The 24,281-nt window shown below is 52.9% G+C and overlaps 1 protein-coding gene across 2 annotated transcripts in view; it reads right to left on the reverse strand.

The window, feature by feature from the left end:
• The window catches only part of KIRREL3 (kirre like nephrin family adhesion molecule 3), a 484,782-nt gene that overhangs the window by 89,008 nt on the left and 371,493 nt on the right, over positions 1-24,281 (reverse strand). For both annotated transcript variants that reach the window (XM_080649529.1, XM_080649528.1), the window contains exon 2: positions 15,655-15,732. In XM_080649529.1, coding sequence (XP_080505655.1) covers positions 15,655-15,732 — 78 coding nt within the window. The remainder of the gene's footprint in view (positions 1-15,654; positions 15,733-24,281) is intronic.

Raw genomic sequence — 24,281 nt, forward strand, 5'->3', positions numbered from 1 at the left:
GTCGGCTATGTAAGCCGTCCGAGGTCACAGCGTGTGCTGGAGGCGGGCGGCGAAGCATCCGGCCCCGGGTCTGGGCCGCCTGACTCCACAGTGCCGGTAAGACGGAGGCTGGGTGAGCCCTGTGGGTCCCTCTTCAGAAAACAGAGACGACAATGCGTTCTCTGGTTGTCCCAAGCCGGGCTCCAGTAACAGACAGAGGCTGACAGGATAACCGCTTTGTGCCTTGGGCAGAGGCCCCGCCCCACCTGCAAACCGCACTCAGCCAGAGGAAATGCCCGTGGTCCTGGCACCGGGGCCGAGATCAGCTCCAGGAACAACAGTTCAGGGCAGACGTCACTGGGACGCAGTCAGAGGCACGGCCGTGTTCTGAACCCCACCTGCCTACACCCCTGTTCACAGCTCAGTCCTGGGCTGGGGAGTGGCTCCCATGGGCCTTTGCGGCAGGCCCCTGGTGCTGAGCCTCTTGTCTGTGGTGGGATGACTTAGGGAGGACCTGCTGTGCCTGGTGAGGCCCTTCTGCTTGGCACAGGATCAGGGGCTGCAAATGGGAGTCCTTTTGGGGGGACGAGGCCCACTCCTGCCTGCCCCCAGGATGTGTTTGTTTTCCAGCAAGGACTGTCCCAGGCTGCGCCACAGCTCCTCCAATGGGAGAGCTACTCCAGCTTCACCGGAGGGAGCAAAGCAGCTCTCCCCGCCTCCCCGAAAGGCAACAATATTCGGTAACACTCGGCGTCTTGGGGAGAGAATTCATGCCTGTAATTAGTTACTGTATATCACCGTGAGTACTCTGCTCAGGATTTACTGGGCAAATCCCCTTTAACTGCACAATAACTACAGGTCCTCGCTGCTTATTGGGTAATTTACTAAGGCTGGGAGAATGGGGCAGGAGGGACCACAGGAGGCATTGTAACCCCTTGAATCAAACTTTATGAGTTGGGGTTTTGGCAGGGAGGCGGCTGCTGGTAGCCAGCTCTCATCGCTTTGTGTTGCAGAGTTGGCGGGAAGACCGCTTCCTTCCCTTTGTTTATTGCAGGAGAGGTCTGGGACTGGGGCTGGGGCTGGCCCGTAGCTGCCCGGGGGCGACAGGGTCTTCTGGTGCAGAGGGCCTTTGGCTGAACACAAAGCAACCTGGCAGGAACTGGCAGCGGGAACCCAGGCTTGGTGTCCTCGGGGCTCCAGCCAAGCCTGCCATTTATTCCCTCCACGGGTCTTCTTTGTTTCTGGGCCAGTAGGTGGAGCGCAGGGAGCTGTCCTTGGCTGGCAGCATCGAGATAATCCTAAACCCTCTCTTTTCTCCCAAGGGCCGCGATGGTTGGGAAGGAGCCATTCCCGGGCACTTGGCCGACATTCCCGGCCTTAATCTGCTTGAGCAACGTCAGTCTTCGGCCTCGCACTGTCTAAACTCCTCTAACCTAGTTAGTCCAGGGAGGGGAAGAGACACAATAATGAAAAACGCAACGTGCAGCATTGCCTGACGCAATCTAATAAATTACTCGGTACCCGGCTGCCAGCTCAGACGAAGCCCAGTATTGCCTGCAGTAATTATTTGGATCAAATGCAGTTTATCTGCTTCATATTTGTGCTTCTGTGCTCAGTGGTAACTTATAAATGTCACTGCGGTGTTTATTTGTTATAATGAAACTTAATGGCATTGGAAAGCCGGGAGCAGAGTTGGTGGGGCGGCAGGTTTAAAACAATCTCTTCATCTCTGGAGAAGGAATGAGCCAAGATAACAGGAAGTTGCCCGTGGGGAAGACGTCTGCAGAGAGGGCTGCGTGTTGTGCTGTGTGGTGGACGGAGGGTCCTGTCGGGAGGCAGGAAGACTTGGCCGGGTTTAACCCAAGCACCGCCCCGTCCTCTCTCCCCTCCAAGGGCACCATGGATGGAAGGGGTTCGGACTTCACACAACCCGATAGATGGCCCAGATAACAGGTACGGGTTGTCAGGCTCTTGGGAGGTCAAGGTCCTAATGGTTGGGGATGGAAATCCGAACCCCAAGGTGACCGTGTCATGGAGAACAGACCATCAAGGAGGGTGGGAGAAGAGAGGGGGGGGATGGAAAACACAGGGAGGGTATCTTGGAGGGCCAAAGAGGGGAGACGGTCTCCTTTGGTGAGGAAGGGGCATGGTGTAGAGAGCACCAGGCATGAACAGAACAGGGACGGGCTGGTGGTGGGAGGAGGCAGGGTGCCTGCTGGCTCTGTGAGCAACCACGGACAAGCACGGGCCATTTAGTGCAGAATGAAGGTTGTTGGTTCCAGGCAGCCCTGGACCCTGCCCTTTCCTCAGGGTTTGGCTTTGGGCAAGTGATTCACCTTTCCCCAATTTCACGTCCTTATGTGGGACCTGTGAGTGATAGCAGATACTTTCAGGACTGTGGCGATGATTAAATGAGGTGATGTGGCCTGGTGGGCGTGGCTCAGTGGTTGAACATCGACCTATGAACCAGGAGGTCATGGTTTGGTTCCCGGTCAGGGTACATGCCTGGGTTGCAGGCTCGATCCCCAGTGGGAGGGGTGGGGGGTTGTAGGAGGCGGCTGACTGATATTTCTTTCTTATTGATATTTCTATCTCTCTCCCTTCTTCTGTTTCTAAGATCAATAAAAACATATTTTTAAACAATGAGGTGATGTGAATAAAGGGGTGGACCCGGTGTTTGACACATAGAAAATGATAAACAAATGGCTGTGGCAGTGATTGGCATGTAGTAGGTGTTCAATAAACATCTACTGAGTGAATAAATGAATATTACTTCCCACCTGTGTGCATTGCAAAGCCCTCTGCCAAACAGCTCAACTTAGACTGAGACTTACAGCTGTGCAGGGCTGACCCTGTCACCCCCATGTACAGTCACCCCGGGGTGGTTATAGGAACTTGCCCAAGGCTGCCCAGCTGGTGGGTGCAGTGGGCACTGGCTCTCTGCCTCCCAGGGCAGGATTCCCTCCCCCGGTCCTGCTGGGCAGCTCCCCATCTCCGCTGGGAGGCTGAACTCTTCCCTCCGGACCAGCTGCCCTGCTCCCCGGAGTCCAGTCCCAGAGCCGTGCTAACCTTCCCAGCTGCGCCGGGAGCTGAGCACGCAGAGGGCTTCCTGTCCACTCCATCTCAATACCACACTCAGCGTGTACTCACCCAATAGTCATTCTCTCCCCTCAGCGACACGCGCGTGCAAAGCTCCTAACATCATAAATAACAGATGAAAATTCTTAGTCACCGGTACTTCTCCCATAGCCAGGCCCCTCCCTCCACATACCTCCTGCCCCAGATGTAGGCTGGACCCACTGCACTTAACATGGAATGAATTATCTGGAATTCACTGCCCTGAGGTTGCAGGAAGGAGAAGAGGCGGCCTGGGGCGGGGTGGGGGGGGGGGCACGTTAGCTCTGATGGGCCCACAAGCAGACTTTCTACCCTGTGCTCACCCTCCACGCCCTCCTGCCTCACCTGCTCCAAACCCACTGCCTCAGGAAATACGGCGGAGGAGGGGCCGCGCACCCACATCTCCCTGGAGCAGCATTGCTGCGGCGTGTTAATAGGTTTTCTGTGAAATACAGGCTCCGTGGTTAAATAAGGCGGAGAGAAGCTGGGTTAACCCTAATTAAACAAGTCTCTCCTACACAAGTCCTCAGACTTTATATGCCAAATGGCATGCTGAGTCCCCAAAAGGGGGATATGGTTCGAGGAGCTTCCCAAACTTATTTGACCACAAAACATGTTCCCTAGAGCACGAACTACGACCAGCGTTCCTTGAAACCCTCTTTGGGAAGTAAAGTTTAAGGCTCACATCGGCCACTAACTCATTACGTGAGCAGAGGGGGCAGCCTGAGCAGCTGAGGGGGTTTGTGGGCAGTGCCATGTGGGGAGACAGGGGAGAGAGCAGGCCTTGGCCACGGGGGAAATCTACGTGGATACAGAGTGGGCGCTCAGTCATGTCTGCCCTTGATGGTGAAGAGGGGAGTCACCCTATGCTCACCTCCCACCCTCCCAAAGCTCCCGGAAACAGAGCGGAGGTGGGAGGATCAGGCCTGGAATCTTAGCTTTTCAAGTCAATGCAATAGCTGTGTGCCTTCAAGGAGATGCCTGGATCTTTCTGAGCCCCAGTTTCTTCATCTTCAATATGGAGATAACAGCACCTGCCTTGCGATGGGGTGAGGACTAGGTGGTGTGTGTGGAAGTGCCTCCCTAGCCCCGCCCCCTTCCCATTTCTCCCACTTCCTGGCAGTCCCCCAATATTACTCAGAATGAACGGTTTCCTCCCCTTTATGCTCCAGGAGGATGTCCCTTCTCCAGTCCTAAGCTCCCCCGCCTGGCCTTCTGCTCTTTCATTACACGCCTGCGTCCCCACTGGACTCAACACCCTCGCGGGGATGTGGCCGACGCTATCAGTGCCCACCTGCGTCCCTCAGGCCCGACCACTTCAGTGCCCACAGGGAACTCCCAATCGCCAGGACCTGCAACCTCCCTCGGAGGCTCTCTCTTAAGCTGCAAAGGCCACCTGCCCTCACAAAGAGCAGCCCACACCTGCCAGGGAACTGATTCCCACCCGAGCAGCCCTCAGCCAATGAGTGACAGGAGCCACTCCCTGGGTGGCCTGAATTCCAAGGCACTGGTTGCCCACCTGGTCCTGGGATTGAGGATGCCCCTCCCCCCGTACTGGATGCCTTCCCTTTTCCATGTCAATTCCCTGTCGTCCATCCAGAGCTCTCTGCCTCCCATGTGGATATTACACGCAAGGCCTTGCTTAGGTTCTGGGGGGAACCTGAGATAACATAGGGGCGCCCTGCGTATGTTATCCATCTCCACATCCCTCACAGCACCAGGCACACACTAAGATGCCTGATAAACCTCCCAATCAGACAAAAACAAGCCATAGAGCCCAGCCGGCCTGGCTCAGTGGTTGAGTGTTGACCTATGACTCAGGAGGTCAGGGTTCAATTCTCAGTCAGGGCACATGACTGGGTTGTGGGCTCGATTCCCAATGTGGGGTGTGCAGGGGGCAGCCAATCCATGATTCTCTCTCATCATTGATGTTTCTATATATCTCTCCCTTTCTCTCTAAAATCAATAAAAATATGTTAAAAAAAAAAGCCATAGGAAGGATCACAGGAGCGATTGTCCTACCGCAGCTGGCCCAGGGGATGGGGCCCAAGGAGCCTGGAGCAGAATGGCAGTGCTCTCCTCTCCCCCGGGAGGTCGCACCCTCTCCTCTGTGCCTGCCCCCTCGGGCAAGCCTTGGCGGGTGCCGAGGACCGGTGGCCTGGCCGGCGTTCTTCCTCCGTGAGAGGAGAGCGGCGTGGTGGAGTGTTTGAGAGCCTGGCGTGAGCGATGGTTGGGAAGTGCTGCTCTTTAAGACCAAGACTAGTGGTTACTGCCGGTGCCTTTGACTGGGAGGCGGGAGTATTCCGTCGCTCTATTTATCCCACACTCCGTATGCAGTTACTGAAACTGTCACCGTGTCCCATATTCCAGGGGCTATTATGTGTATTTCAAACCATTATATAAATGCACTTGATTTGGTGCTTCTGAATGTCATTAAACTCCTCCCCTCCCAGTCACAACACGGTTTCCATGGAAACGGACACGTGTGAGACGGGAAGGCCGAGGGAAGAAAGCAGGTGGAGTAGGGAGAAAAGGTGTCGGCCCGATGACAGCTTGCAGTGTGAGTGGCCCGGTGAGGTGACATGGCCGCTTTGTAGAGACAGGGCCAGCTCCTTCAGGGTTTCATGGACTCTCTCTGAGAAAAGCCCCGGATAATTCATCTCAGCCAGAGCCAGCTCATTCCAGCGTATAGCTCTAAAAACTCTATGGCACACAGGCCATTAAACACCCTCATTTATGCCAACTCTTTCACCCTGGGCGGGGGGTGGAGGGTGTCTCGGCAGGCAGTGAGGGAGCCTTTGAGGCTAGCTGAGCTGGAGGGGTGGGGAGAGAAGAAAGGAGGCTTCCTCAAGGCACCACTGGCATAGGGTGAGACCCCAGGATTTTGCCAGTGGCTGCTACCTCAGTCACCAGGTTCCACTGTCAGCTGTGCAATAGAGTATATATATACACTGAGTGGCCAGATTATTATGATCTCTGAATGCATAATAATATGGCCACTCAATGTACTTCTCTTGAGTACCTCATTTATTTGATATCAAAGATACTATAAATTGTGCACCTGATCAGTTTTCCCCTTTGCACTGGCTGATAGAAAGCTCAGGGCAAGTAGGTGGTAGATTTCCAGCAAAAGTCTAGAATACTTTTGGTACCCATTTGAGATACAAATACACTGAGTGGCCAGATTATTATGCATTCAGAGATCATAATCTGGCCACTCAGTGTATATATATTTTATTGATTTTTTACAGAGAGGGAGGGAGAGGGATAGAGAGTTAGAAACATTGATGAGAGAGAAACATTGATCAGCTGCCTCCTGCACACCCCCTACTAGGGATGTGCCTGCAACCAAGGTACATGCCCTTGACCGGAATCGAACCTGGGACCCTTCAGTCCGCAGGCCGACACTCTATCTACTGAGCCAAACCGGTTAGGGCAGTGGTCGGCAAACTCATTAGTCAACAGAGCCATATATCAACAGTACAATGATTGAAATTTCTTTTGAGAGCCAAATTTTTTAAACTTAAACTTCTTCTAACGCCACTTCTTCAAAATAGACTCGCCCAGGCCATGGTATTTTGTGGAAGAGCCACACTCAAGGGGCCAAAGAGCCGCACGTGGCTCGCGAGCCGCAGTTTGCTGACCACTGGGTTAGGGCATCAGCCGTGCACTTTAGAATTACAAACTGTAGACACTTGGGGTGGAAGGGGTGGTCTATGTGAAAGCCCCCTGAGGAGCTGCCCAGGGCCTTGGTAGGTAGTGAGCTTCCTGCCTTTGGAGGGATTCAAGCATAGGTTGCAATGGCCTCTTCTGATACGATTTGCTCTCAGTGCTCAGTTCTGATAGCACGTTGTCCAGGAAGCTGTCTGGGCTCCGCTTGGCTGGTGTGCAGATTGAATGCATTTCCTTCTCGGCTTGTTTATCTCCTGAACATTCCTAGTTGCAGGTACGACACTGTACTGGGCTTGCTGTGACATCTTTGGGAGCAGGCTCTGTCTTTACCTGCCGAGGGCCCACCAGCCCAGTGCAGGGCACAGAGTAGGCGCTTGGTACGTGGTTGGTGAAGTAAGGAGCACACAGCACCATGGTATTCAGTATTCGGCAGGGATACTGAGCCATCAGAAGGAGGTGCGGACTAGATGACCATTGGTTCCTTCGGGCCTCCAGAATCTTGAATGATATGGTTCTAAACCAGGGGTGGGCAAACTTTTTGACTCGAGGGCTACCATGGGTTCTTAAACTGGACCGGAGGGCCGGAACAAAAGCATGGATGGAGTGTTTGTGTGAACTAATATAAATTCAAAGTAAAGGAGCGGAGGGGAGAGCAAGAGAACTGGATAGAACAGCCAGATCCAGCCTGCGGGCCGTAGTTTGCCCACGGCTGTTCTAAACCCAAGTTGAATCTAGCTTTCCCCCAAGCCACAGTACTTAATGATTAAGCACATTAACTACAAAGCCAAACAGCAAACCAAAATGAAAACAACTACAAAATCAACTTGGTATGAAATAAATCTGATCTCCCCGGATGGAGGGCCAAGTTGCTGGGGACAGAGCTACGCCCAGCCTTTCTGAAGCTCCTATGCCTGGCACAGTGCTGGGGTCCCAGGGGGCGTGGCTTTCCTCGGTGTGTTTTGTGTCTGTATCAAAGAACCAACGTCCCTTCCTTTCCGCCAGGGGTCCTTGCTTCCCGTCTCTTCCAAACAGGGCTTTCACCATTTTTTTTTAGCAGGCAGACCTCCCTGACTGATCCTACCTGCCACTCAAGGACTTAGCAGAGTGGAGTAGGAAGAGGACTGGACTTAGGACCGGAAGCCTGGGTTTGAACCCTGGCTCCATTGCTAGCCAGCTGTGCTGCCCTGGGTAAGTCGCTTTACTTTCCCCTCGTCTTGGTTTCCTCTTTTCCAGGTGATTTCCAGTGATTCTTCTAGGAGCCCATGATTCTCAAACCATCCAGTCCCAGCCTCTGGGGAGCCACTGACCAGGGGCAGAGCAGATCGCTGTCCTTGCTCTTCGTTCAATGTCTATGCCATGCAAATATGCTAGACTCCTGGGATACAATGGACTGGTAGGGGTGACAGGGAGTCCTTAAGTAATGGCATGCCTGTACATAGGAGCTAAGAGTTCTGAAGGGAAGGAGCATGGTTCCATGAGAGCATAGATGGGTGGGGCCTGAGCAGGCTGCACTGGAGAAGGGGTCCCTATGCCAAGACCTGAAGGATGAGCAGGTTACCATGTGAAGGGTGGGGATGGGGAGTGGTGGGTGTGGCCAGCATCCAAGAGGTACCAGGGCAGGCAAAGATGCGGAGGCAGATGGAGCATCCCCGTGTGAGGAGCCGAAGGATGGCTGATGTCACCAGGGCACAGTGTTAAGGGGGCAAGATGAAGCCAAAGCGGTGGGTGGGATCCAGATCCTGTAGAGTCTTGTGAAACACGCCAAGGATTTTGGCATTTTCCCCTAAAAGCAATAGGAAGCCACTGACATATTTTTAAGAGGAATGTGACATCAGATTTGTATTTTGAAATATCACTATGGTCCAAGTGTGGAAAATGAACTGGGAGGGAAGGGGTCTGGCCTGACGGACACGAGGACCAATCAGGAGGGCCCTTCTGTAGTCCAGGTGAGGGAAGGAGTGACGGGGACACAAGCCATTGGCCCTGAGATGGACAGGGGTGGACGGATTCAAGAGATATTTGGAAGGCCACATTTCTAGGTCTTGGCGAGGGTTGAATATGGATGTGAGAGAAACAGGTGTTTAAAAAGGAGCTCAGCAGGGTCCGTGGCCTAGGTGCCCCCCAGATCGTCTTAAATAGCAGGACTTCCAGCAGGAATGGTGGCCAGGGCAATGGGCCTGGGGAAAGTTCTGGAATCCTCCATCAGATTGCGGCAGCAAGTGAAATGCCAGTGCCCCTGCTCTAAGACACTGAGTGAATTAAATAACAATCATGAGGTGCCCTGGAAATCCGAGTCTCGCCATCAATAATAAACAGAGATGTTATACAAATAACCCGCTTTGCAGTCCCAGTGGCAGAAAACACATCAGTAAGAAAAATGAAATAAGAAAAAAATGCACCCAAGAGCCCCAACTAACAAAATGACAATATTAGCCAGCATCCTGGGGGCTGGAGCAGGCAGTGGAGGAACGGTCTCGAGAAAACGACGGGGCCCTTAGCATAAGCCAGACTGCGATGGCTCCACAGCGAGACGGGAGGAGCTCACGGGCCATCAGACCCTGTCTCGCTGGGCCGAGGTCCAGGCCACCCTCTATTGCTCCCCCCCTGCTCCTGTCCGTAGGCTTACGCCCCCAACCGCCCCCCCCCCAGCACCCCCCACCCCCACTCCCGCCAACCAGTGAGTAGCTGAGCCGGCCTGAATTCACACTCAGAGAACAGACAGGAAAAATCAACAAGATGCCTTCGGAGGCTGCTGAGCAAAGCCGGTCAGTCTGTTTCCTAGTACTGGTTCCTTGGGTGACCAAAGCATTTACATTTATGGGATCGGTGGTGAGAACAGGGTGGGAGCGGGCTGTTGAGAGCCAAGATAGATTTTGAATCATCACATTTTAAAGGCCTGTAGGTGGTCGTAGCCCATTACTCAGGTTGGAACACAAGAAGGTAGAAATCTGGGTGTGCGGGGACTCGCCGAGGTCACGCAGCTGGCGCCCCCCGCTGGGTGCTCCTTCCACGGCACAAGCCAACCAGGCACCTCCCTCACCATCTCTGTCAGGGGACAGGCAAGAAGCAGTGGACGTTTGGACTAGGGAATCGGGGTGCAGACAGACGGGCTAGACTCCATGTTGTAAAGAGCAGTCAGGGCTGCTGCCACCTGATTCCATCCTCCAGGGCTGAGTCCCCACCTGGCTGAGGGGTGGAGGTGGAGGTGTGCTCCCAAGCCTGGACTAGGAGGGGGGTACCACCCAGAGCCTGTATGGGGGCTGCCATCTGTGGAGGCCGCCTTCTCCCAGAGAGGCGGGGTTGTTTCTTCTTGGGAAGACAAAAGTGAGGGCGCTGGGAGGCATGTCTGCCTTCCCTTCACTGAGCTGGGAGGTGCGCCTGCCAGGCGCTGTGATTCTAAAGGTCCGGAATCTGTGATTCCGCCACCCTCCAGAAGGGGGCGCTGTGGGAGAGGGCCAGCTGGGCGCAGGCTCAGCTTGTGAAGAGGACCAGGGCTTGGCTGCCTCCCCTTCTCCCTTTACATCTCCTCATCCTCACTGCTCTTCTCAGGAGTCCTAGGGCCTGATGGCATTGCTGGTTCCTAGGAGATGGGCTTCCCCGGCCCCAGGCCCTTCCTGACTTTCTCCCACATCAACTGGAAACTCCCCTGTGTCCTGTCGCTCTTCCCCGGACCCCTTCCACTTCCTTTGTATTTTCAGCTACCCCGAAACACCAAACCAGCTGAGTGTTTGGGGCTGCCCCTCTGTTCACGGTCAGCCTTCTCTCCCAGAATCCCAGGGGCGCCTGACTGGACATCAGGAGGCCTGGGTTGTGGTCCTGGGTCTCCCAGTAATTTCCTGCTGATGGGGGGCCAGCGCTCATGCTCCTGGGCACCCCCTGAGTCGCTGGGCTGCGCTGTAGGTGCTAGGGTTGGTTATGCTCTAAGCGGGGAACACTGAGGTTTTGGAGAGGCAGGCAGAACCCCGCATCAGATTCAGTGTGACAGCTTTCTACCTGCCCATGACTAGGATCAGCCCTGGGCAGGCATGTGCATGGGGAAGGTGAATGGTTACGGGATCTCCAGGAGAAGTGGGTGATGGGAATTGCCAGGAGAAGAAGGGATGGTGGTGGTGGAGGGGGTGTGTGTGCCTGTTGGGGGTGTGGGGTGAGGGAACTGTGGGAACAGCTCCCCTTGCAGATCTGGCGGGACACACCTAGAGATGCTCTGGGAACCAGTCCAGCAGTACCTGGGGTGAGGAAGGAAAGCTGGTGTGGAAAGAAGGGGGAGGAGCCCTTCTGGAGGCCACCCCTCCCAGCCCCCTGCTCTGCTGACCTGCCTAGGCCCTGGCCTCCCAGGAGGAGCCTTAGAACTGGACTTGGAGGAGAGGCTGATAGGAAGATGTGTGGACCCACTTTGCGCCTGCGGGTGACTTTGCCCATCATGGCACTAATTAATTACTTAAATTAAACTGGACCGACTACTTCCTGGTGGGAGACACTGGGCCAGGGGAGGGAACGAGGGAGTGGGATCCTTGCCTATCTGTCTCTTTAAGTGGGGCAGAGGGTCTAGTGAATTTGTTTAGGGTAAGCGCCACAGAACAAACAGGCTGGTTGCCCCTATGGAGCCCAATGGTGGGGGAAGAGGAAGATCCAACTTAGGATCTCTCTGTGGAGGGGACGGTAACACGGAGAAGGCCCTGTGTGTCTTTATCCTGAGCTTATGAAAGTCAGGGGCTATGTCCTACTTAACTTTAAAAGCTCCAATGCTTAAAACCACGCCTGGAACTTACTATAAAATTGATATTATTTTTTAAATGTATTTTTATTGATTTCAGAGAGGAAGGGAAAGGGAGAGAAAGATGGAAACATCAACGATGAGACAGAATCATTGATTGGCTGCCTCCTGCACGCCCCCCTACTGGGGATCGAGCCCGAAACCTGGGCATGTGCCCTTGACTGGAACTGAACCTGGGGCCCTTCAGTCTGCAGGCTGACACTCTATCCACTGAGCCAAATTTTAGCTAGGGCTAAAATTGATATTATTTTTGCTCGTAGGTATTCAATGACTGTTTTATGAATAAATAAACGATCTCCTTCCAGCAGTTCCCATTTAAAGCACCATGTACTTAATCACATGAAGACTATGAGGTCAAACAAACCTGAATTCTTATGCCTGGCCTGGTTTTATTTCCTCCTGCCTTGTCTACCCTCCATTAATTTTTGTTCAAATCTCCATTTGATGCCACAGATGTGTTGAGTCCAAACAGGAAAGAATACACACACACACACACACACACACACACACACGCACACAAACCACATATTGCTAAGCTCCTCCATCCCGCAGATGTTGCACACTCTACCCAAGCAGGCTTTTAAGCACCCCCCAATAAAGCAGCTCTCATCGACTATCACATGCCTCCTTAAATGATCTTTGAATCGTGTTTTCTCTTTATTGCTTTGTGTAGTTTAATCGCACCAATTGCGATTACTCTAGCTTATGATAAACCACAAATCTATAAAGCTCCTGTTCATTCATTATTTTTCTCAAGCTATTATTTTTTGGGGGGGGAAGTAGCGAGGAGGAGGGGGGAGGAGTGGAGGGGGAAGAAAAGAAAAAGATACCAGATTAACAAGGAGACATAAAATAGGAGACCACTTCTCCCCAGGTGACAGACACCCTACGAAATACCGTTAAACAGAACAAATAAACGTTAATACAGTACAAGTAAGGCTTTTATGTCTCTTCTAAATTAGAAATATAATGATCACCACCTTATCTTTAATGGAAGAAGCAGCTAATTGTTCTAATATCTCACTGATTCCAGCATCTGGCTGAAAATAATTATTTTTTACTGTTTTTTACCAATGGTTCCATTTATACCAAGGTGTATGGTGCAGCTTGGACAGAGATTTCTATTTCTTGAGCTATGACATGGCTGCTATTCCAGTTCAATTATTAATATGTGGAAGTTATAATTATTTTCAGTATTGGTACAAGATAATTATAAACCATAAAACAGCTCCCCATGCTTGCCTTTTTTATCTGCAGGCGTGTTGGAGTTTGCGCACGTGAGTTTTAGAAAGAGAAAAAAAATGTATAATGTGGCTAGACTGTCCAGAATGGGAGCAGGGAGGGGAGCCTCGCCCACCCCTCCAGGTCCCTCCTGCTTCTCCGCCGACCAAAACCGAGGGTGACCCACCTCATGCATCTCCTCTTCTGCCCCACTGTCGCACCCCCTCCTATCCTGTCTCCTCCTGGTTAGTTGAGATTTGTAACCATTCACACATGTTGGTTTAGCTGGTTAGTCCCCCTGCCCCCATCTCCTTCTATACCCAGAAATAGCAGCACCTACAGTGTGTGTGGTTGTGTGTGAGTATGTGCATGGATGTGTGTGTGTGTGTGTGTGTGTGTGTGTGTGTGTGTTGGGGCATTTGGGAGGGGTGAGAGCCACATGCAGAGAGAGAGAGGCAGGGGTGAGGTGTTGGCTGCCCAAGCCATTAGTGATGCCTCACTGCCTCCCTCATTCCGAGTATCTTGCTTGATTCTCAATTAATCATCTCCAGGGGGAGGGTGTAGGTTGGAGTAAGGCACCTGGGGTCTATCATTCTTAACCAAGCCAACCGTAATCAGTTGAAAGTAATAACACGTTTGTGCAGATTGTATGTGTTTGTGGCGGGGGGGGGGGGGGCAGGCTCAGAGAGAATAGATATTGTTTTGATATCTTCCCATTTTAAAAAGAAAAAACTTTAAATACGCTGTTTTCGCACAAGGTAAGGCTAACTGTCCTCAGAGGTCACCGGTCCTGGTCTTGTGCCTGGGTCCTCGTCCAGTCCTCCCTGACCCCCTCCCTTCCTCTTTACCTTAGCAACATCTAAGGAGCGCCTCTCTACCGAATGCCGAATTTCTTTTTTTTCCTGACCATTTTCCAAAGTCTTGGTCCAGAGTATTACCATGGTTCCTTTCTGCTATGGCAAATGCATCCAGACTCCTTGCCATGGATTGCGTTGTGTCCCCCTTCCTCCCAATTTCTATGCTGAAGTCCCAGCCCCAATGGGACTGCATTTGGAGAGGGGGCCTTTACAGAAGTGATTCAGGTTACATGAGGTCATATGGGGAGGGCCTTGATCCAATGGGATAGTTATCTCCATAAGAGGAGCCACCTGAGGGCTTGCTCTCTCTCTCCCTGCCATGCGAGGACACAGTAGGAAGGTGGCCGTCTGTGGGCCAAGAAAAGAGCTCTCACAAGAACCTGACATGTTGGCACCCTGACCTCGGACTTTTCTGTCTCCAGAATTGTGAGAAAATAACCTTCTGTTGTTTAAGCCGCCCAGTCTGTTGTGCGTGGTTACAGCAGTCCGTGCAAAGTGGGGGGAGTCAAATCATGCTTAATGGTCACATGACAGGATTCTTTGTAGGCACCAGGATCGAGAGTCAGTATCTCTCTCCTTGGTCAGATGCCCAGAGCTTGAGGTTTCAAATCCAGCCCAGCTCGGGACTTCTTGGCTTCCCCAGTCTCTGTCACTTCACTCATGGGCATCGCCAGTAAGAGCCTGTGGCAGTCTATTCAGCACCACGGACAGAGGCACTCCCTATGTCCCCACAGATGAGAAGTTACTGACTAGCGCTCTCTTGAAGGCTGTGTTGGGAGAGGAGAGGGTAGGCTGAGCAAGAGAAAGCCAGGAAGGGGGACTGACTAGAGGCTGGGATGTGGCAGACAATCCCAGCCCTGGGGCTCAGTCCTGGGGCTCCCACAAATGGGAGGTGGCCTCTTGGTGCCGCTGCCCTCTTACACAGACAGGTAGCAAAATGGGAAGGTGATATCCCTTGTGTTTATTATGCTGGCCTCCCTCTTGTCACATTGTCACCATGATGGGTGCTGGTGACAAACCTATAGCTGGCGAGGCATTAAGTTTGGGGAGCGTAAGCGGGTGTGGGTGCCATGGATTATGGGTTGGGAGGAGAGCCCGCTGGAGAGCATTGGAGGGGTGCCCTGGAACTGTGCTGTGGATGGCCCAGCTCTGGGAACAGAGATGGTACAGGTGAGTTGCCTCCCCCAGGCCCGGAAGGGAGCCCAGGGCGTCGGGAGAGGAGGGGCCCAGCTCACAGCAAGCTGGGCTGGCTGCAGGCCAGGACTTCATGTGTCTGACTTTAATGAGTAAATGGCATCCCCAGCCATTGTTGATCTACTTTTGAATCCTGACAAACAGTCTGTGGCATCTGATGGAAAGGGTTATTAGCTCGCAGAGACAGATGGCCGGGGAGGAGGAGGTTGGCTCTTTATGACAGCAAGCCCAGGAGCGACAGCACGCCTTCCACACCCCAGCCTCCACGTCCATGTCAATGCCTTTCCCAAGCTTCCTGTGACCTGCTCCGGCCTCGGAGGAAAGACCTGGAGCAAGAGGAAGGCAGATGAGTACGTGGGAGGTGGAGGGGGGATGGAGCTGGTCAAGAGGGCGGGCTTGCAAGTGGGAACACTCGGCCTTATTTTCCTTTCGTATCATCCCAAGTGCCCCACCAGGTGCTGTTCATTCAATCGGCACTGAACAAAGGTGAGTGACTGAGGAGAAAGGTAAAGAGGTCTGGATTAGAAAAGACGATAGAAGCAGATTTAATTGCACTAGGTGGGTGGGTGGGAAATAAAAGGCAGGGAAGCCAGAGGAAGAGAAGGAGGGGACCAAAGGGAGGAGGAAAGATAGCCCAAAAGGAAAAGTGCTTCAGAGTCAGCACACTGTGTTTCAGGCATTAGCGACTCCTCTCCACATTACTATATGAATAGCTTCATGGAAATGGAACTGATCTGCCTGCTGTCCTTTCTAGATGCCCCAGGTTCCTTCTCTGTAGCTATAGGGCTGAGTTTCCTCCCCCCACATTACTCCTGAGAGGGTAGGCGGGTTCTCACTGACCTTCATTCATTCTCCGAAACTTGTCCTTGGCCATGTAGCCCAGCACGAGACAGCATCCTCTCTTCTGGAGGCCCAGCTCTGGAAGAAAAACATAGGTGGGTGAGCCGGGAGCGGGTCAGGTGTCAGAGAACCCCTTTTGCAGGGGATGTGGCACTTGTTGCTCTTATATACTTAGTTATTTCACAAGCCTTTGCATTGCACTTACTCTGCTCCAGGCATAACTGTCAGCCATAAATGCCTTATTTGATTTTCACACCCCTATGAGGTACATATCATTACCCATTTTATTATTTTATTTTATATGCATATATAATATTATTTATTTCAGAGAGGAAGAGAGAAGGGGAGAGAGATAGAAACATCAATGATGAGAGAGAATCATTGATTGGCTGCCTCCTGCACGCCCTCTACTGGAGATCGAGCCAGGAACCCAGGCTTGTGCCCTTGGCTAGAATAGAACCTGGGACCCTTCACGCTACAGGCCGACGCTCTATCCACTGAGCCCATGATTCTTTTAGACTCCGCACCCCTCCCTCTTTGTTTAGAAGTCCTACAAATGTGACAGCTGCCACAAACGGGGTGAATGAATAAGGGGTGTGATTTCTGGAAGGCGGCATGTGGCTGCACCTTCTCCGGGGCCTTGCCAGCCTCTCCGGGGACCCAGGCGCTCCCTCCCAGTTTCTCAGAGAAGGACCTCCCGCTGAGCGGTGTGTGCAGCAACTTCTCCCCAAACACTGGGTGTTTCCAGGCTGCTGGAGCCGAGACAGGCTGGGCTCATCCTCCTCCCTATGTCTCCAGCCACCTCTGTTGCCCAGCCCACCCTCCATCAGCAGAGCAGCAGGATGAAAGGGAGCCCAGGGCCCAGGAGAGGCAGAGGAGTCAAGCTTGGCGGCTCTTGCCCTCGGGAAAAACAAAGCGTGGTGGGCGGTGGCTGAATGCCATGGCCCAGGGAGGTCCCTGGCTTTGATCTCCTGATTCTTTCAAGGGGTTTATTGACTATCAGGAAAGAGCCAGAGAAGCAGACCTGAGCGTGCCTTATCCAAAGGCACTCGCCTCTTTCCTTTCCTTCCACGGTCCCTCCTCCAAAGGCACGGCCGGTCCACCCTCACTTCAAACAGCCTCACATCTCAGGCGCCCAAATTGACGGTGTTAAGTTCCCTCATCCAAGGCCTTGGCTCTTTCTTCGGGGGCTCCTGCTATATCGAGGGCACCAGGATCAAAGCCTCTTTGATGTTTACTTACAGTATTTGTGGATCCTTCCTAACAACCGCCTTCAAGAGGCAGGAATGCAGCACGCCAGGAGGGGGCCGGCGGAAGCACAAGCTGTGAGGAGGCTCTGAGCCCCCCTGAACAATAGCCTCTTGCCCGAGTTTGTATTGAAATCTCAGCACGACAGGCAGCGTTAGCCCATCCATTACAAGTGCAATGCGATTGCTCACCATTGGAACCGTACAATTGCTACAATTCTTAATATCGTTTCCAGTGACTTCTTATGTCCACCTCCAGCACATCAGCAGCGGCTGCTAATGAGAGAGGGAGTCTGAGTTCCTGCACTGAGCCCAGGAGGCAATGGGGGTGGAGGGGTGGTGGGGTGAGCACTGAGGCCTGGGGGCAGAGGTGCTGGATGGATTTAGGTCCATTTCTTGTAGGTCTTCCTGGAAAGTCCCCTAAGTTTCCAGGCAAATGGAGTGGACATAATTTTCCTAAAAATTTAGAGTGTGGACAACCTGTGGAATCGAGATGATCTCTGTAGGCCAAGCATGTCAAACTCAGAGGCTAACACGGGCCAAATAAACGAGTTTGACATGCTTGCTGTAGGCTGTCTCTGCCACTCCAGCTCAATCCATCCGATGTCAACATAGTAGGCTGCCCCCAGAGTGATTGTGGGATGAAAGAGACTGCACATTCAGTTGTTTTAAGTAAGAGCCTCACTGACCAAGTTTGAGTTTTGCAAATGACCAGGAGAAGTAAAACAAACAAACAAACAAAAAAAAACAACAACACAAAAAAACCACCACAACTTGATGAAGAAAAGAAATGGAGGGCGAGGCAATTTCTCAATGTATTTGGCTCATTTAATTTGACACGTGTGGGTTAGTCTTAATTATGGAGGCAGCTACATTACCAGGCGCTAATAAGCACACTGCAGGAATTTATTAAGGGAGAGGGTTCTCTGGCCTCGTCTTCATTGAGAAGTGGGGAGAAGCCACTGGGATCTTTGCAAAAGCAAGCAGGTTGGAGGCTTAGGGAAGTGGGAATTAGCTAGCCATCCATATACGGCAATATGGGATTGCTCCCGAGAGGCGTGCCAGAGGAACACTAGAGGCCACTGGGTCCAAGCAGGGCTGGAATGGGGGAGGGGAGGCGAATTGGGAACCCAGGTGAGAACCCAGGAAGCAGGAACTAACTGCTTTGACTCAGGGAAACTCCGCCAGGCTGGACTAACCAGGTTATGAAGGGAGAGATGACCTGATGTGACAGAAAGAACAGGGATTTATGAGCTAGGCCAGCTTCCAGCCTGCTACCTTCCCTGTCACATGGCACTGGGACCGAGGGTGGAGCCAGATCACAGATGCCCATTTTATTTACTTATTTATTTAAAAAATATAAATATTTGTATTGATTTCAGAGAGGAAGGGAGAGGCAGAGAGAGAGATAGCAACATCAGTGATGAGAGAGAATCATTGATCGGCTGCCTCCTGCATGCCCCCTACTGGGGATCGAGCCCAAAGCCGGAGCATGTGCCCTGTCTGGGAAGTGAACCGTGACCTCCTGGTTCATAGGTTGATGCTCAACCACTGAGCCATGCTGGCCGGGCACAGATGCCCATTTTAGAGCGGCAAGATGTTGGCGTCTTCTCCACGTGGACGTGGGGGCTGTGGACTTTGGCCGAGTACTTACTAGTATCAGTAGCAAATCATCAGAGACACCAAAGCTGGCAAATGATTAACATGAAACAAGTTGTCCCGGCTTAAAATAAAAAAGTGAGGGCCACCTGCAGACGGGGGTGTGGAGGGCGCTGTCTGAGGAGAACAAAGGTTTGGGAAATACTGCCGAGCAAGGCAACATTTATTAGGAAAGGGTACGTTTCTAAGGGAGAAGGCAAGATTTCATCCCAGGGCCTTCTGGCCTCTAGGCTGTGAGCAACAGAAGGTCTGCCCTGTGCCTTTAAGAAAACACACACACACACACACACACACACACACACACACACACAAAACCCAAAACTACCTCTGAGCCCCTTGTCCCCAGCACAGTCCTGCTGATTTAATGAAAGGGCCAACTAGAAAATCTTGGGCAGCGATCAGTTTTCTGCCCAGGTTGGAATGGAATCAGGGGGCTTATATGTGGCCCAGTGGATTAGGCGAGGGAGAGAGGGCAGTGAAATGAATGAAAATTGTAATTCATCGGAACAGGAGTCGAGGAGACGCCAGACTTTCCTCCTGAGGGGAATAAAAAGCTTTGAAAATGGAACGGTTTTTCCTTTAGTTTCAGAGGGTGAGGATGGGACTTTTCTCCTAGCCTCAGGGTTTTAAAATTCTTATTAGTAATAACGGCGATACCGTGGTATTACTTCACTTTTGTGAAATAACGTATTTTCTCCTGACGCTGTCATATTCACTCTCTCATTAGACACTCACAATAGCTCTGCGACAGGCAAGGCAGAAATGAGTTCCCTCATTCTGGTCTCAGAATCTGAGGCGCAGGGAAGTAACGTGACCATTCAAGGCCGAAGCGCTGCTTGGGAGTAGTGCTCAGGCCCGGATCCAGGTTTGATTTCTGGCTCAGTGCTCAGGGGAGGCCTGGGATCCCAGGGCTGCCAATGCCGCGGATCGCGACGGGTTTGGCCTTTGCTGGGTGTCCTTCCCTCGCTCCCAGGTGGTCGTCCAGCGATGCCTCGCCCAAGGATGCCGGTCGCATGTTTGCAAAGTTCTGACCTGCATGCTGCTAAACTGCGTTGGTTCTGCCGAGTCCTGTTTGCAGCCTAAGTCCTCACATCCCGGGCAATGATGCTGCCCACGAATCATGGGAAGACCCGTTTTCTGATGAACTTCTATAGTACAGAGCCTGAGAGAGGCGGAGCCTGGGTTTAGCAATCCCCGATGGGCACTGGTACACAGCCCTGGCCCTCCAGGGCGAGTGGTAAATGTTTAATAGCCCAATAATACCTGATTCATAATTTTTGACTCTCATTGCTTGCTGGTTGTAAGTTTATTAAAGGAACCATAAACTTTACATTGTTGTAAAGACATAATTGCTATTTCATTGCTTATTTAATATGAGTTAATTATATTAGAACTAAGTTTTCCTCCCTGTTCATATTAAGAATCAATTAGTTGTTTTAAACTATTGATTTGTATTTAATTAACTGTGCTATTACATACCAATTAAATTCTTATAAGAGAAACGTGAAACAGCTGTGATCTTAAATTACGTTTTAAAATTAATGAATTACATAAAAAGCTGACGTGGAGTTAGCTTGTTTTGGGAAGAGTTGACGATCATTGGGATTGTTCCCCGAAGTTTCTGTGGCCACCGGCCCATACTCACGGGCTCCTGCTTCAGACACCCGATGACACACACCTGGCAGCTTCTTAACTGCAACAGTAAGGACCACATAGGCGTAGCCCTTTGTCAGCCCTGCCTCCCTTAGCTGCCTCATCCAGGCCATTTCCTAGCTGGCACAGCCCTGTCCACAGTGTGCACAGCAGGCAGTGTATTAGCAGGTCTTCACCACCATCTGTGGGGTCCCCGTGACCCCGGATCCCATGTGCCCGCAGGAAAGCTGGTGCCCATGTGGTCACCAGTCCTCTGGCTTCTCCAAATCTCTGCTCCACTGGCTGTGTCTGCGGGTCATGGGCACGAAAAAGACAGCAGGCTGAGCAGTACTGGGCATTATACTCTCCTCACCTTGTCTCACCCTCACACTGACCTTATGTAGGTGGGTATTATGATGCCTGTCTTTAGTAATAAAGAAATGGACATTTCAGAAGTGTAAGGAGTTTGTCCAGCATCCTTCAGCTGCGATGGCAAAGCTTGGTGCACACCTGTGTGCCTGACTCCATGCCTGGCACACCCAGATGCCCACCCTCAGACACTGCCTGGGGCCTTTCTCCCAACGGATTCATTATTTCGCATTCCAACAAGGCCACCAGCTGACTCAGAATGTGACCTGCTTCAGGGCCACCTGGGCATCAGTGTGGGCCCCCAGCTTGGCGGCGTCTACACATCCCTCTGCACAATGGAATCGGGACACTGCCCCCCTCCAACGCGGGGCTGGCAACAGCCTGGCCTCCCCTCCGTTGGCTGGTAGCACCACGGGCTCACCTGCTCGGGGCCAGGCTCCCTTAATTCACCATCACAATGAAGTTGCCATTTGCTGATTACTTACGATTTATGAGTCTCGAGGCTAAGCACTTTGCATATATTATGCTCTTCAATAATAAAATCCTATGCAGTAATTGCTATTATTATTCCTGTTTAATAGGAGAGGAAACTGAGACTCCGAAAGATTAAATAACGCTGAGGGCCGTGCAGCTGTAAGCGTGGGGGCCGGTGAAACGGATTTGTAGACGCAGCTCCTTGGGCGTCTAGTATGCTCTCTGCGAGGTGCAGGCCTGGGCAGTGGGATGATGTCGGCTGGAGACCTTCCTGGGTAACAGTTTTATCACATGGACACCTGATCCCCGTGGGCCACGGCTCTGTGGGGACTGTGACCCAGAGGCAGGACCAGGAAGGCTCCCGCCCGGCCTGTCAGCAGCCTACTTATCCCGTGAGGAGCAGGGGCTGCGGAAGGCCATTCACCTGGAAGGCTTTTAGACTTTTCCTGAGAGGTCGTTGGAAATTGGTGATTAATGTTTGAATGGGGCCAGATGTTCAACAGCTGTGTGCCTGGCTCTCGGAGAGGCCCCGCTGGTAGGTCAGGCAGAAAGAGGCCATCTCTTTTCTCTTCTCTAGGGGGGTCAACATAGTCCCCAAAACTAAGACTGAGGGGATAGGAGGCCTGCCAAGCCCCCACCGCCCCGCGCCCCCACCCCACCCTTATAATTCTCCAGATATCTGGGGAGGGAGACACCCAAGAAGAGGCTATACTATACATTTAGGTTGACCTGTGGATTTAATTTTCACACAGTGAAGATGTGGATTATTAGCCATTGTTTCTTTCGCGCAGATGTGGCTCTCCAACTTGGTGTGCAGGACAGGAAGGAGGAGGCGAGGACAGCAGGGAACTGTGGTCAGGGGGAGGTCATGGTGTGGGCTGGGTCTACCCCGTGTTCTTGCCCAAGATGCCTTATGGAAGGAAGATCCACTAGTTCCAGAAAGCGTCATGGAACCTCTGCTGGACAGGGGGCCTCATACTGAGGGGCCGGAACATGGTCAGAGAACACGGGTGTAGCAGCAGCTGACACCTCTCCCCTGCCTGCTCCCCCCCCCCCGCCCCCGTAGCCTTAGAAGCACCGTCAAATACAAGTTCTTGCTGAATCTCACAACACCTGAGACGGTGTGGACATGGGCATAGGGGAGGGGAGGGCCTCACAACTTGCCTTGACCAGCTGGGAATGGCAGGGCTGGGATCTGACACAAGCTCGGGGTAAATCCACACCACACACCGGCCCCCCCCCCCGCCCCGCCCACCACCTCCTGGGAGCCCCAGATCCAAGCTGGCAAGCCCAGCATCAGAAATCAAAGTACCTTTCTTCTCTTGAATGATAACCTTTTAGGGAGAGAGTGTGGAGGAGAGCCAGAGAGCTTTGATTAGGGAATCAACCTCCAACAGGTCCGGGGGAGTCATTCTGTACCAGCGGCCATCACTTAGTAAGGATATGAAAGTTTACTCACACGAGGCTGGCTCAGCAGTGGGCTGATTGCTAACAGGCATGCCTGGAACCCGCACATCCATAGGGGAGCCCCGGAGAGGTGACCACATTTGGGGCCATCCAACCCGGCAGCCCCACTGGAGCAGAGGATGGGATGGCTGGGCGGCAGGAGAGGGAGAGAGGCCCATCCTCGCACATTGTGGTGGGAAAGTGGGAAGGAATTTGAGTCCAGCTGACGCCTTAGACAAATCTCCCCTGAAGAGAAAATGGTCTTTGCTCCCCACCTCTCCGCTGGCCCCCCCACCCCACCAACCTGCTTGTCGGGTAGCGTGTGGGCTGTTTACAGTTCCTGGAGCAGCGGGCGTGGTACCACAGAGACCGGCCATGCTGAGCCCTCTGCTCTGTTCTGATGCGTGGCTCTCGCAAGGCCTCAGTGCGCTTGGGAGATGGGGGTCTATGTGCTTCTGTGACCCGTTTCCCCATAACAACCATCAGAGACCTTGGCTCAGACTCTGGCCAGGCCACAGAGGACGTCACAGCGACACGAAGGAGGCTGGTGGCCCGGCCTGAACTGCAGGAGGATTTGTACCTCTTGTTAATTTGGAGAAAGGTCTCTGGTGGAAGATACAGTGAGGAGGGCCCGTCTAAGACGGGGAGGGCACCTCCCCCATGGCTCCCCCTCCCCAGAGCTGGTTTACTGCTGGCTGAGCTCTAACCTTTGAGGCCTTTCACCAATGGGATCGAGGGTCACATCCCTCCAGGCCTCATCCTGTTTTGCTGACCACTGAGCGGCAGCTGACAAGGTCCGGCCAGAGAAGCGCCCTGGTGGATGGCCATGACAGCTCCTGGGGCTCATGGCAGGGCCTCCTGGCGGGACTGCTGTTCAGAAAGGTCAGGCTCTGACCTGCCTTTCAAACCTCCAGAGGGGCAAACCCACAACCTCGCCCGGGCAGCTGGTCCTTCCCAGCGCTTCTCGGAGGCCTCCTAATGCGCTCTGCAAATACTTGGGCAGGGGGGTTCTTCCTACGCATTGTGACGGGGTATCAGCAGGTAGCTGGGGATGAGATTCTAAAGGGGAGGATCTATAGACCTGGGGACCCCCTGGGCAGTGCGATACAAACAACTAAAATGCATGGCTACCTCGGAGTTTGTCATATATAAACGATCTCATTTAATTCTCCCATGGGTCTTAGGGAGACTCTGGTGATCCTGGGGTGGGGGGGGGGTGGCGGGGGTAGATGAGGACATGGAGGCTTGGAAAGGTGCAGTCCTGCAGCTCCTCCATGAAGTGGTGGAGCCAGGATTTGCATCTGAGCCTGTCTGACTGCACCCCCTGAGTTCTACTCAATCCTGGACACATACACCCCAACCTTGTGTGCACACTTGCCCAGGGATGGAGATTCACCACTCACAGATCCAAACCTCCCGCTCACCTTGCGGGGGTGAGGATGTGGGCGGCTCTCAGAGTCCCAGGGAGGAAACCATTCCTGCAGTTTTCCCGAAGAGTATTCTGTGTGAGAGACCAACGGAGCCTGCAGGCTGCCCGGAGGGTGCCGCCTGAGAGTCATCGCCCAGGTCCCTCCTCCTGAGGGGCCACAGGGATGGTGGGCAGCCGTGGGCAGAGAGACAGCAGAGGCCAAAAACTCTGGGACCAGCCAGTTCCCATGGCATAGCCCCTGGCTGCAGAGACCTGGCTGTCCCCTCTTCTGAGTGCTCCCTGCCAGAGGTGAGCCATGGCATCTGCCAGGGGCCAAGTTCCCGGTCAGATACCAGCGACCCTGGGCCCTACTGGGAGATGCCCTGCTTGGG

Source organism: Plecotus auritus, assembly GCF_963455305.1.
Source record: "Plecotus auritus genome assembly, chromosome: 13".
Lineage (NCBI taxonomy): Eukaryota > Metazoa > Chordata > Mammalia > Chiroptera > Vespertilionidae > Plecotus > Plecotus auritus.